Source organism: Oryctolagus cuniculus, chromosome 18, assembly GCF_051225735.1.
Source record: "Oryctolagus cuniculus isolate XC-2025 breed Fujian yellow rabbit chromosome 18, ASM5122573v1, whole genome shotgun sequence".
Lineage (NCBI taxonomy): Eukaryota > Metazoa > Chordata > Mammalia > Lagomorpha > Leporidae > Oryctolagus > Oryctolagus cuniculus.
In genome coordinates this window covers 59724271-59736388 of record NC_142884.1, presented here as the reverse complement: position 1 = coordinate 59736388, position 12118 = coordinate 59724271, and the positions used below count along the sequence as shown (strand labels likewise).

Genomic DNA, 12118 nt, shown 5'->3' with positions numbered 1-12118 from the left:
AATTATTATTATTGCTGGTGGGTGGTAGATATATGTGGGTTCATCATATTCTTTCCTTGAATGTTGTATTTGAAAATTCCATAATAAAGTGTTAAGCAAACAAACAAAAACACCTCACATTGACCAGGTCTAAGAATCACCTCTCACCTCTTTTGAATATCTGCTGTCAATAGTGACTCCTGCTCAGAAAAAGACCAAGCCAGATGCTGCTTTTCTGTGTCACCATAACTGGGTTCATCCTTCTGTTCCAACATTAATTTCATTGTATTGTGTTTGTAGGACTTTGAATTTCTTTTTTAAGATTTTTTTATTTATTTGAAAGTCACAGTTACACAGAAAGAGGAGAGGCAGAGAGAGAGAGAGGTCTTCCATCTGCTGGTTCACTCCCCAATTGGCCGCAACGGCTGGAACTGCGCTGATCCAAAGTCGGGAGCCAGGAGCTTCTTCCAGGTCTCCCACGTGGGTGCAGGGACCCAAGGACTTGGGCCATCTTCTACTGCTTTCCTAGGCCATAGCAGAGAGCTGTATGGGAAGTGGAGCAGCCAGGACTAGAACCGGCGCCCATATGGAATGCCGGTGCTTCAGGCCAAGGCTTTAACCTGCTGCGCCACAGCACCAGCCCCAGGACTTTGAATTTCTTGAGATATTTGAGTTCCTTGTTTTACTTCAGTCATCATCATATAGATATTTGCTTTCATAAGTTTGTTATATTTTATAAAATCTATACATCAATTTAATTTGTTTTCTTTTAGGTTGCATAGCAGTAGGACAATCTCTGAATAGCCGAAATTTTAGCAACCTCTTGCACTCTTGCCCATACCAATGTGATCGTCACAAAGTCATTGTGGAAGTTGAAGACAGATATAAAAGTGAACTAAGGAAATCACTTATCTGTAACAAAAGTAATTAATTAGCACCTTTAAAGCTATAATTATGACTATACTTTCTGAACTATCATGTAAAGCATCAAGTATATTAAAAACTAGAGGGTAAAACACGTGGAAAAGAAAAGCTGTCTCTAAGTAACCAGTGATCTGAAGATGTACCCAGGGAATAGCCTTAGTCTCTGCTATTTTAAAAATTCTTCCTAATCTTGTAAGGATTCCCATTAGGAAGGGGAGAAAAGAAATATACTATTGGAATTGATATGCTATTACTCTGATTCATACACTAAGCATGATAAATGTTTTCCATATTTTGCAGAAATTCTGCTGACCCCACGTAGAAGACGACAGCTCAGTATTGAATCTACTACTCCTGGAGGAATAAGTGAATATATTTAATTTTTAAATAAACTTACATTTTATATGTTCCTAAGAATGAAGAGGACAGCTGAATGGTTGCTTTAAGTTGCATCATTAATGGCTCTTAATTGACAGTTCTTGAATCTGATGAGGGACAAAGAGACTTTCCTCTTCTTGTTGCTTGCTCACCCACTGCCTGCCAGCTGGGGAAGGAACAGAAGGAAATTAATATTCATTAAGTACCTGCTATGTGTTAGGTATTTTATAGACATTACTTCCTTTAATTTTTATAATACTGTAAGGTAAGTATTCTTTTATTACCATTTTAAGGCATAATGAGATGATAAACAGCAGAATTAAGAATTAAATGCAACCCTCTATCCAGAAGCCCTTGTTCTATCCTCCAGACCACATTTCTATTTTAAGAACACAAATATTTTCCTTGCACAAGTGCTTCAGAGACTTTGCAGAAGGTTTTATTCATAATTATCATGCTTCAGACAATCAAAATTGAAGAGGCAAATAGTATATAAATCTTAAAGCCTGCTTAAAAATCAAAATGCGTCTTCCTTGACTTATGGGCAATTTTATTTGACTACAGGGTTAACATTTCAGTTTTATCACCGTTCCAAATTTATCACAGATACTTAAAGATAATTTTCTTCTATTCCTTTGAAGTTAACCTGCGTAGTAAGAATAAGTCATTTAGTTCCTTAATGTCAAAATAATCTAGAAATTAATAACATGTATAGATCCACCATTATTTATTACAGAGACATTTGGACTTGGTATATCCAGGAAGCATTTTCCTACATATATTTATTTGGCTATTTTTTAAAGATTTATTTTATTTATTTGAAAGACAGTTACAATGAGAGGTAGAGACAGAGAGAGAGAGAGGTTTTCCATCCACTGGTTCACTCCCCAGATGGCTGCAACAGCCGGAGCTGCGCCGATCCGAAGCAAGGAGCCAGGAGCTTCTTCTGGGTCTCCCATGTGGGCCATCTACTGCTATCCCAGGCCATAGCGGAGAGCTGGATCAGAAGAGGAGCATCTAGGACTAGAACCGGCACCCATATGGGATGCTGTCACTTCAGGCCAGGGCTTTAACCTGCTGCGCCAGAGCGCTGGCCCCTGGCTATTTTTTCACTTGCAAAACTTTGAAAGAGATTTCAAATTTACTCTTTATATCTAGGTCTTTTTCTAGGTCAAATGGTCTGCTTACAAATCAATACTAAGTACCACTATGGAAAAACCCACTTTTTGAAGTAATATTTTCAGTAGAAAATGGGTATTTTTTCCATAGAAACATGTTGCACATGGAAATCTTGTTTTTGTCAAAGACTTGGCATTGAATTAGTAGTAAATATACTTTATGACAACGTGTCATAAAAACAGATATTTAGCAATTAAATATATTCTGTAATCTGTTTACATAAAATCACCTGCTAGCTTCATGAAATGGCCATAATGATGGTCACTCATTGGTTATACGGAAGGACCCTAAGAACTGGTAAGTGGTATTTAGCTCATAAATACCACACATATTTTTGACCAAATAGCTAATAACTTGGCTTGCTTTTTTAGAATATAGAAAGGAATTGTCAGAAAGTTAATGATTCCGGGCCAGCGCTGTGCTCACTAGGCTAATCCTCCGCCTGCGGCGGGGGCACCCCGGGTTCTAGTCCCGGTTGGGGCGCCGGTTCTGTCCTGGTTGCTCCTCTTCCAGTCCAGCTCTCTGCTGTGGCCCGGGAAGGCAGTGGAGGATAGCCCAAGTGCTTGGGGCCTGCACCTGCATGGGAGACCAGGAGGAAGCACCTGGCTCCTAGCTTCAGATCGGTGCAGCATGCCAGCTGTAGCGGCCATTTGGGGGGTGAACCAACAGAAGGAAGACCTTACTCTTTCTCTCTCTCTCTTTCTGTCTAACTCTGCCTGTCAAAAAAAAAAAAAAAAAAAAAGTTAATGATTCCATTTGTCTTAAGTCTTTTTCACAAGCAGACTAGTAATATTTAGTATGTTGCCATTTTTTTCTGTCCCTCGATAAATTTCCCTTTCATATTGGGGCATTTATCACTAATTTTTTAAAAGTTTTTAAAAATTTATTTAAAAAGCAGAGTTACAGAGAGAAAGGGAGAGACAGAGAATTCTCCAGCCGCTGGTTTGTTCCCCAAAATGGCCACAATAGCTGGGGCTGTACCAAGCTGAAGCTAGGAGCCCAGATTTTTGTAGTGGTCTCCCATGTGGATGGCAAGGACCCAAGCACTTTGGCCATCTTCCACTGCTGTCCCAGGTGCATCAGCAGGAAGCTGGATCAGAAGTGGAGCAGCCAGGTCTCCAGTGGGCACTCCTGGGATGCTGGCATTGCAGGCATTGGCTTAACCTGTTAGCCACAAAGATTTGCTTACATTTAAATTTGCATCCATTGTTTTGGGAAGGGACTACCGCACTAAGCATTTAAGGATTTCCCCAAGGCTCTCCTTCAGGATCCACAGGTATCTAGAGAATGTTTGAAAATAAGAGTTTCTAGAATTAAGCCCTTTTGTCCAGTTTCCCCTGCTGTTGCCTAATGCTTGGCTGACGTTAAGAAGCAGCAGAGGAGATGGTTGGATTAGGGAGCTGCTTCCTCTTTCCAGGCTGCCCAGACTTTGCAGGAATATTTGTGGATTTGGACACAGATGTTAAGTGTAGGAGTCAGGGAAATGGTAGGCACAGTGGAAAGCTGGGCTTTACCTAAACTCCAGTGCCTCAGTGTTCCCAAAATTACAATAACCTATCTATTCCTGATTAAAGTGAGTTCAATTAATTGAGCAAATGAAACTGAAACCTGTTTCTGGATAACCACAGTTTTCCAGTAGACTTAAAAATAAGGATACTTTTATTGATGAATTTTGAGACAGTTTTATCAATAATACCTTTTTTCTCTCAGTATTTATTGATAACTGTCGCTCCCCCTCTTCGTGGAGGAACGACACAAGACCCTGCGCTGTTCTTTCGTCTGCTCGGCCCTCCCCGGGTTTGCTGCTGGTTCTTCCCGGGTTGGCTACTGTCCCTTCCACCTCCGTGGAAGGGCGGTTCCCCCTGGCCGCTTTCCCCACTTCCGCAGGGGAGCGGCACTCCGCCGGCCGGCTCTCTCGGGGGCTGCACAGGTGTTCCCCTTAGATGTTCCCCTTAGATGTTCCCGGTGCATGCCGTCTCTCTCCTCCTTTATAGTCCTCCTCTGCCAATCCCAACTCGGCTGCCCACACGCCGAGCACGCTGCTCTCCTCCAATCAGGAGCAAGTCCTACAGTTTATTGGCTGAACTGGAGGCAGCTGTGCAGAAGCTGTTTTCTTCTCTCCCAGCGCCATATTGTGGGAGAGCAGATGCATAGAATAAGTCTTAATTCCAGTAACAGTATAGTCCGAGTTGCTCCCCACAATAACTATCTATTATTTGTCAGATATTCTAGGTACTGGGGATATAGTGGTGAACAAAATAGACAAAAATCCCTGCCTTCATGGAGCTTGTATTCTAAATAATATTATTAAGAAACATCACTTTGATTTCTCAAACGTTTCTCTTCTGCTTTAAAAGGTCTGCACTGTGGCTCTTCAGAAAAGTAGACAGGGGCTGGCGCTGTGGCACAGCGGGTTAAAACCCTGGCCTGAAGTGCTGGCACCCCATGTGGGTGCTGGTTCTAGTCCCAGCTGCTCCTCTTCCGATCCAGCTCTCTGCTATGGTCTGGGAAGCAGTGGAAAATGGCCCAAGTCCTTGGGCCCCTGCACCCACGGGGGAGACACGGAAAAAGCTCCTGGCTCCTGGCTCCAGATTGGCTCAGCTCCAGCCGTTGCATCCATCTGGGGCGTGAACCAGCGGATGGAAGACCTCTCTCTCTGTCTCTACCTCTCTCTGTAACTCTGTCTTTCAAATAAATAAAATACATCTTTAAAAAAAATAAAAGTGGACAAATAGCTAATGGTTTTGGCCTGTGAGGGCATGATTTTCTAAGGATGACTCAGCACAACTGTATCCGGTCCTTCGAATCTCACTAGCAACCTCAAGTGGCAATACAGAATAGTTCTCACCACCATCTACAAACAGTGACATGAATTAACAGTCATTGAAAAGCTTAAACTATTAAACATCACCAGAAAATATGCTTACAGATACAAACTATGTATTCTTTCTGTGTAGAGGTAGCCCTAAAAAAAAAAAAAAAAACTAGTTAAAATCTTCCTTCCCCATAGGGCAGTTTATTTGAGTTTTGCTCAAGCTGAGCATTCATATAAGTAGTGATTATGTTGTTTTTTAAGATTTTTTTTTGTTTTTTTTTTTTTTTAAGATGAATATGTTTCTGTTTTTAAGATGTTTGAAAGTCAGAGTTACAGAAGGATAGACAGAGAAAGGGATCTTCATTTGCTGGTTCACCCCCTAAATGGCTACAATGGCCAGGCCTAGGCAGGCCAAAGGCAGGAGCCAGGAGCTTCATCCGGAGCTTCACATGGGTAGCAGGTGCCCAAGCACTTGGGCCATCTTCTGAGGCTTTTCCCAGGCCATTAGCAGGGAGCTGGATCAGAAGGGGAACAGCTAGGACATGAACCAGCACCTATATGGGATGCCAGCATTGCAGGTGGAGGTGTTGCCTGCTATGCCACAACATGGGCCCCATGAACATGTTTTTAAAAGCAAACTTCGGGCCGGTGCCGCGGCTCACTAGGCTAATCCTCCACCTAGCGGCACCAGCACACTGGGTTCTAGTCCCGGTTGGGGCACCGGATTCTGTCCCGGTTGCCCCTCTTCCAGGCCAGCTCTCCGCTGTGGCCCGGGAGTGCAGTGGAGGATGGCCCAGGTGCTTGGACCCTGCACCCCATGGGAGACCAGGAAAAGCACCTGGCTCCTGGCTCCTGCCATCGGATCAGCGCGGTGCGCCGGCCGCGGCAGCCATTGGAGGGTGAACCAACGGCAAAGGAAGACCTTTCTCTCTGTCTCTCTCTCTCACTGTCCACTCTGCCTGTCAAAAAAAAAAAATAAAAAATAAAAAAAAATAAAAAGCAAACTTCGAAAGACCTTTATAACTTTATTCCTTTTTTTTTTTTTTTTTTTTTTTTTTGACAGAGTGGACAGTGAGAGAGAGAGACAGAGAGAAAGGTCTTCCTTTGCCGTTGGTTCACCCTCCAATGGCCGCCACGGCCAGCGCACTGCGGCCGGCGCAACGCGCTGATCCGATGGCAGGAGCCAGGTACTTATCCTGGTCTCCCATGGGGTGCAGGGCCCAAAGATCCTCCACTGCACTCCCTGGCCACAGCAGAGAGCTGGCCTGGAAGAGGGGCAACCGGGACAGAATCCAGTGCACCGACCGGGACTAGAACCTGGTGTGCCGACACCACAAGGTGGAGGATTAGCCTAGTGAGCCGCGGCGCCGGCCTATATCTTTATTCTTAAAAATATTAATTAAATGTTTAAATTAACAAGTGTGGATATTCTTTTCTGTTTTAAGAAGTTATTAAAAAAAAAAAAGTTATAGGGGCCGGTGCTGTGGTGCAGTGGGTTAACACCCTGGCCTGAAGTGACGGCATCCCATAGGGGTGCCAGTTCAAGACCCGTCTGCTCCTCGGTCTGCTCCTCTTCCTTTTTTTTTTTTTTTTTTAGAGATTTATTTAGTTAGTTGAAAGTCAGAGTTACACAGAGAGAGGAGAGGCAGAGAGAGAGAGAGGTCTTCCATCTGCTGGTTCACTCCCCAGTTGGCTGCAATGGCTGGAGCTGCGCCAGTCCAAAACAGGGAGCCAGGAGCTTCTTCCGGGTCTCCCACGTGGGTGCAAGGGCCCAAGGACTTGGGCCATCTTCTACTGCTTTCCCAGGCCATAGCAGAGAGCTGGATGGGAAGTGGAGCAGCCGGGTCTTGAACCAGCACCCATATGGGATGCCGGCGCTTCAGGCCAGGGTGTTAACCCACTGTACCACAGTGCCGGCCCCTGCTCCTCTTCCGATCCAGCTCTCCGTTATGGCTTGAGAAAGCAGTAGAAGATGGCCCAAGTCCTTGGGCCCTTGCACCCTCATGGGAGACCCAGAAGAAGCTTCTGGCTCCTGGTTTCCGATCGGCGAAGCTCCAGCAGTTATGGCCATCTGGGGAATGAACCAGCGGATGGAAGACCTCTCTCTCTCTCTCTCTCTCTCTCTCTGCCTCTCCTCTCTCTGTGTAACTGTGACTTTCAAATAAATAAATAAATCCTTTTAAAAAAAGTTATAGATCCCTTTGGGAAAATCCTAATCTGTAAGATAGGTAACCAGTTTGCTAAGTGTCCTCACAAGAATGTGAAATTAATAAATGTTTATAAATTTTTTGAGAGGTGTGAATATTATTACAAAAGATTAAGTTAAAATTATTGAAGTTACAGTGGTATAATTTAATAGTAAGTACTAAAGTTATTAAAATTGGATTTCCAAATGAGGAGTAGCGTGGACATAAAATTTTCTCACTCTATAGTTCATATCCTTGAAATAAGTTAAGCACTTAGTTTGGTCTCAAGAAGACCTCTTTTTTAACAAGTACTAATATATTTTACAATTATCATTAATTGCAGAAAAAAGAAGAATTCGTAAAAATTTTACTGAAGAAGAAATAAATTACCTTTTCAATGGAGTTAAGAAAATGGGAAATCACTGGAATTTAATTTTGTGGTCTTTCCCCTTTCAGAAAGGTCGAACAGCTGTGGACCTTGCTCACAAATATCATAAGCTGACCAAAGGCCCCAAGTGTGCAACTCCTTGATTGGCAGAAGACATTGTCATAATTTAGTTTGGTCTCTTAAAATATAATGAACTGATCTTCTGTATATAAGAGAAATGAAAATGAATCTCAATGTTAATGGAAGGGGAGAAGGAGCGAGAAAGGGGAGGGTTGCGGGTGGGAGGGAAGTTATGGGGGGGAAGCCATTGTAATCCATAAGCTGTACTTTGGAAATTTATATTCATTAAATAAAAGTTAAAAATAAAATAAAAGCTGAACATAGAATGTAAAAAAATATAATGCCTTGAAAGATACAAAAATTTAAGTATTCTTCAGAACTTTCACAAGACAGAAAATGTACAGAGATTGATGTTATTAAAAAGTCTGTAATGCTGGAATGCTTCAAATTATTATAACAATGTATAAGGCAGAGGGCTGGCGCCACGGCTCACTAGGCTAATCCTCCTCCTTGCAGCACTGGCACACCGGGTTCTAGTTCCGGTCAGGGCTCCAGATTCTGTCCCAGTTGCCCCTCTTCCAGGCCAGCTCTCTGCTGTGGCCAGGGAGTGCAGTGGAGGATGGCCCAAGTACTTGGGCCCTGCACCCCATGGGAGACCAGGATAAGCACCTGGCTCCTGCCTTCGGATCCGCGTGGTGCGCCGGCCACAGTGCGCCGGCCATGGCGGTCATTGGAGGGTGAACCAACGGCAAGGAAAACCTTTCCCTCTGTGTCTCTCTCTCTCACTGTCCACTCTACCTGTCAAAAAAAAAAAAAAATATATATATATATATATATATATATATGGCAGATACATTTTCAATGTGAAGATCAGTAAGATAAAATTCCTTCATAAGGTCAAACATTTGTTTGGAAATATGCTTTTGTTTTTCCTTAAGCTCAAAGAATATAGTTCAGAGAAGAAGACAATCAGCCTTTAAACATTATTTGATGTAATTTTGCAATGAATACTGTGTGAGACACTGGGATGTTAGTATTTTACCCACTGCCCAAGACCCTCCTCCTAATTCAGAAAAACAGAATATTTTCCCAGGCTGTTCAGTGGAGGTTACCACACAGCAAATCAGTGTTTGACATTTTGTTAATTAACATGCTTCTCTTTTAAAGGCTGATTTTGCAGTTGCTTTGAATATGTCCACATTCTGTGGTTTGGTTCACTCTATTTTGTCATGTGTTTATGTACTTTAGGTCAACAAAAGTGATTACTACTTTCCCCTCTTCTCTCTCCATTTTTTATCCTTCATGGTGATGAGCACTGGCTATTTCTTGCTGCAGCCAAACAGTGTCATATCCCCTGAGAATGGCCACTGGACATTTCTTTGTAAAACGTGTCCAAACAGAAACGCGGCCTGGTTGGCTAAGTAGGAAAACAGCTTCGTTGCTGGATTGAGTGAGGTTTTGTGGATCCTAAGATGCTTTTTGGCATTCTACGTGACCTACTCTGAGAGTATAGTTAATACAATTATGAGTCTTAGATTATAATTTTAATTATTTCAAAATAATTCCTGTACTGTTATGCTTTTTTTCTTACTTAACTGAAGGGTTTTAGTTTCTGTTAAATTACTTTGTGTTAGGGGGCTGGCGCTGTGGCGTAGCGGGTTAAGCCGCTGCCTGCAGTGCCGGCATCCCATATGGGCACCAGTTCGAGACCCAGCTGCTCCACTTCTGATCCAGCTCTCTGCTCTGTCCTGGAAAAGCAGTGGAAGATGGTTCAAGTCCTTGGGCCCCTGCACCCGCGTGGGAGACCCGGAGGAAGCTCCTGGCTCCTCACTTCGGATTGGCACAGCTCTGGCCGTTGCAGCCAATTGAGGAGTGAACCAGTGGATGGAAGACCTCTCTCTCTCTGCCTCTCCTTCTCTCTCTGTGTAACTCTTTCAAAGAAATAAATTAATCTTTTTTTAAGATTTATTTAATTTTATTTGAAAGACATAGTTACAGAGAGAGAGAGAGAGAGAGAGAGAGAGATCTTCCATCTGCTGGCTCACTCCCCAGACGGCCACAACGGCCAGAGCTGTGCCAATCCGAAGCCAGGAGCCAGGAGCTTCTTCCAGGTCTCCCACGTGGGTGCAGGGGCCCAAGGACTTGGGCCATCTTCTACTGCTTTCCCAGGCCATAGCAGAGAGCTGGATCGGAAGAGGTGCAGCCGGGACTAGAACCACTGTGGGATATGGGCATTCCAAGCAGTGTCTTAACCGCTATGTGAAAGGTACCTCTCACTTTTTGTTAATGTCTGAATTGTCAACTGCTCTGTTAAAATCTGTGTTTGCTAGGTCTGCAGTATCATACCTGGTATTCATTCAGAAAAGAAAGATACTGTGTAAATGTGCACTTGATCGAGAAGCAATTGTAAATCTAGTATTATGTTTTTCAACTGATTACAGTAGAGAATTTCACCAAATGCGGATGAAGCTCACTGGCCTGTAGTTTCTTCCTTTTTTTAAAAAAATTTATTTATTTATTTATTTGAAAGTCACAGTTACACACACACACACACACACACACAGAGAGAGAGAGAGAGGTCTTCCATCTGATGGTTTACTCTCTAAATGGCTGCAACGGCTGGAGCTGTGCCAATCCGAACCGGAGCCAGGAGCTTCTGGGTCTCCTACATGTGCGCAGGGGCCCAAGGACTTGGGCCTTCTTCTACTGCTTTCCCAGGCCACAGCAGAGAGCTGGATTGGAAGAGGAGCAGCCGGGACTAGAATCGGCGACCATATGGGATACCGAACAACCCTGCTCTCAGATGGATGTTCTTCCACTTCCTGTGATCCTTAAGAAATATTGTAGCTAGCGCGCTTCCATCCTCAGAGAGTAACAGTAGCCCTCAGATGGAGGCCGTACCTAAAGTGGAATGTATTTTTTCCTTCTGTTTCCACCCCCCCCCCTTTTTTTTGACAGGCAGAGTTAAACAGTGAGAGAGACAGAGAGAAAGGTCTTACTTCCGTTGGTTCACCCCCCAAATGGCTGCTATGGCCGGCGCAGGAGCAACTGGGACAGAATCCAGCGCCCCAACCGGGACTAGAACCCGAGGTGCCGGCGCCGCAGGCGAAGGATTAGCCTAGTGAGCCGCGGCGCCGGCCTCACCTTCCCTTTTCACTTCCCCTTTTCTTTTTCTCCACCCGTCTTTTTACCCCTCTGTAAGGGAACTAAAGCTGCTGATTTTAGTGTCCAATGTCAAAATCTATTAACAATACACCTGCCTTTGCCTTATTATCTGCCATTAAAAAGTTAAGAAAGAAGACATGTTTCCACACAAAGACTTGGTGTGCAGATGTCCGGAGCAGTGTTCTAAGAGCCAAAAAGGGAGAAACAACGGGAATGTTGGACTGGGGAGCAAGCAGCCGACACGCGGTAAATCCATGCGTGGAGGTATTATTCATCAAAAAAGGAACAAAAGGCACCAGGAATGACGCGGACGAAGCTCCAAAGCATGCAGAAGGACAGCGGGTCGCTTGTGTGTAACTCCTTTCTAGGCGATGTCCAGGAGAGGCGGACGGCTGGTTGCCTGTGGTGGTGGGGAAAGGGGTTCACTCGGCCTACGGAGCCGTTTTGGGGTGATAGCAATGTTCTAAAGTTGTATCACTGTAGTGGGTCTTCTGTAAGTGTATTAAAACTCATGGACTGGTTGAACGCTAATTCAGCCTTCACGTCTGTCGAGGAGGAGGTGAAAAGGTTTGTGAGGACCAGGGGGTCACGTCTAAGGCTGGTTTTATAACCCGGGTAAGATCATTACAGAACAGTCTGAAGACCGCGGAATAAGATCCAAGTCCAGAGATGCTGACTTCTAATACTGGGACCTCGGACGAGTTTCCTAAACTCCCTGAGCTGCAGCTTCTTCACGCATCGAGGAGTTAGCTAAGATTCAGCGGGAAGTGCGCTCTGACACAGTCCGCGCTGGGTAGCCGGTGCTGCCACGCAAGAGCCTCCTCCTAAAGGCCGGGCTGTGCGCGTGGGGGCCCGCCCCGCCGAGCTGCGCCAGGCTCAGGGCGGGGCGCTGCGCTGCGCCCCTCGGCCGGCAGAGGCCGCCCGCGCAACCCCGGTCCGGGCGGTGCCCGCCGCCGCCTCCCGCGCTTGGCTGCCCTGGCGGCCGCCTGACCGCCACTCGCCACTGCCGCAGCCGCGCGAACCGTGGGAGGCTGCCGCCGCCGC

At 44.9% G+C, this 12118-nt stretch overlaps 1 protein-coding gene across 7 annotated transcripts in view; it reads left to right on the top strand.

Moving 5' to 3' along the window:
- TERB1 (telomere repeat binding bouquet formation protein 1) overlaps window positions 1–8107 on the top strand; it is a 48478-nt gene extending 40371 nt beyond the window's left edge. For 2 of the 7 annotated variants that reach the window (XM_089320183.1, XM_089320186.1), the window contains exons 15-17: window positions 753–902; window positions 1204–1269; window positions 7918–8107. In XM_089320183.1, the coding sequence (XP_089176309.1) occupies window positions 753–902; window positions 1204–1269; window positions 7918–7958 (257 nt within the window). In that variant the 3' untranslated portion in view covers window positions 7959–8107. Of the gene's footprint in view, window positions 1–752; window positions 903–1203; window positions 1270–4817; window positions 5139–7917 lie in introns of those variants that run through there. The other 5 variants (XM_089320185.1, XM_051846873.3, XM_051846875.3 and 2 more) reach the window with 4 other exon arrangements.
- The last annotated feature ends 4011 nt before the right edge of the window (window positions 8108–12118 follow it).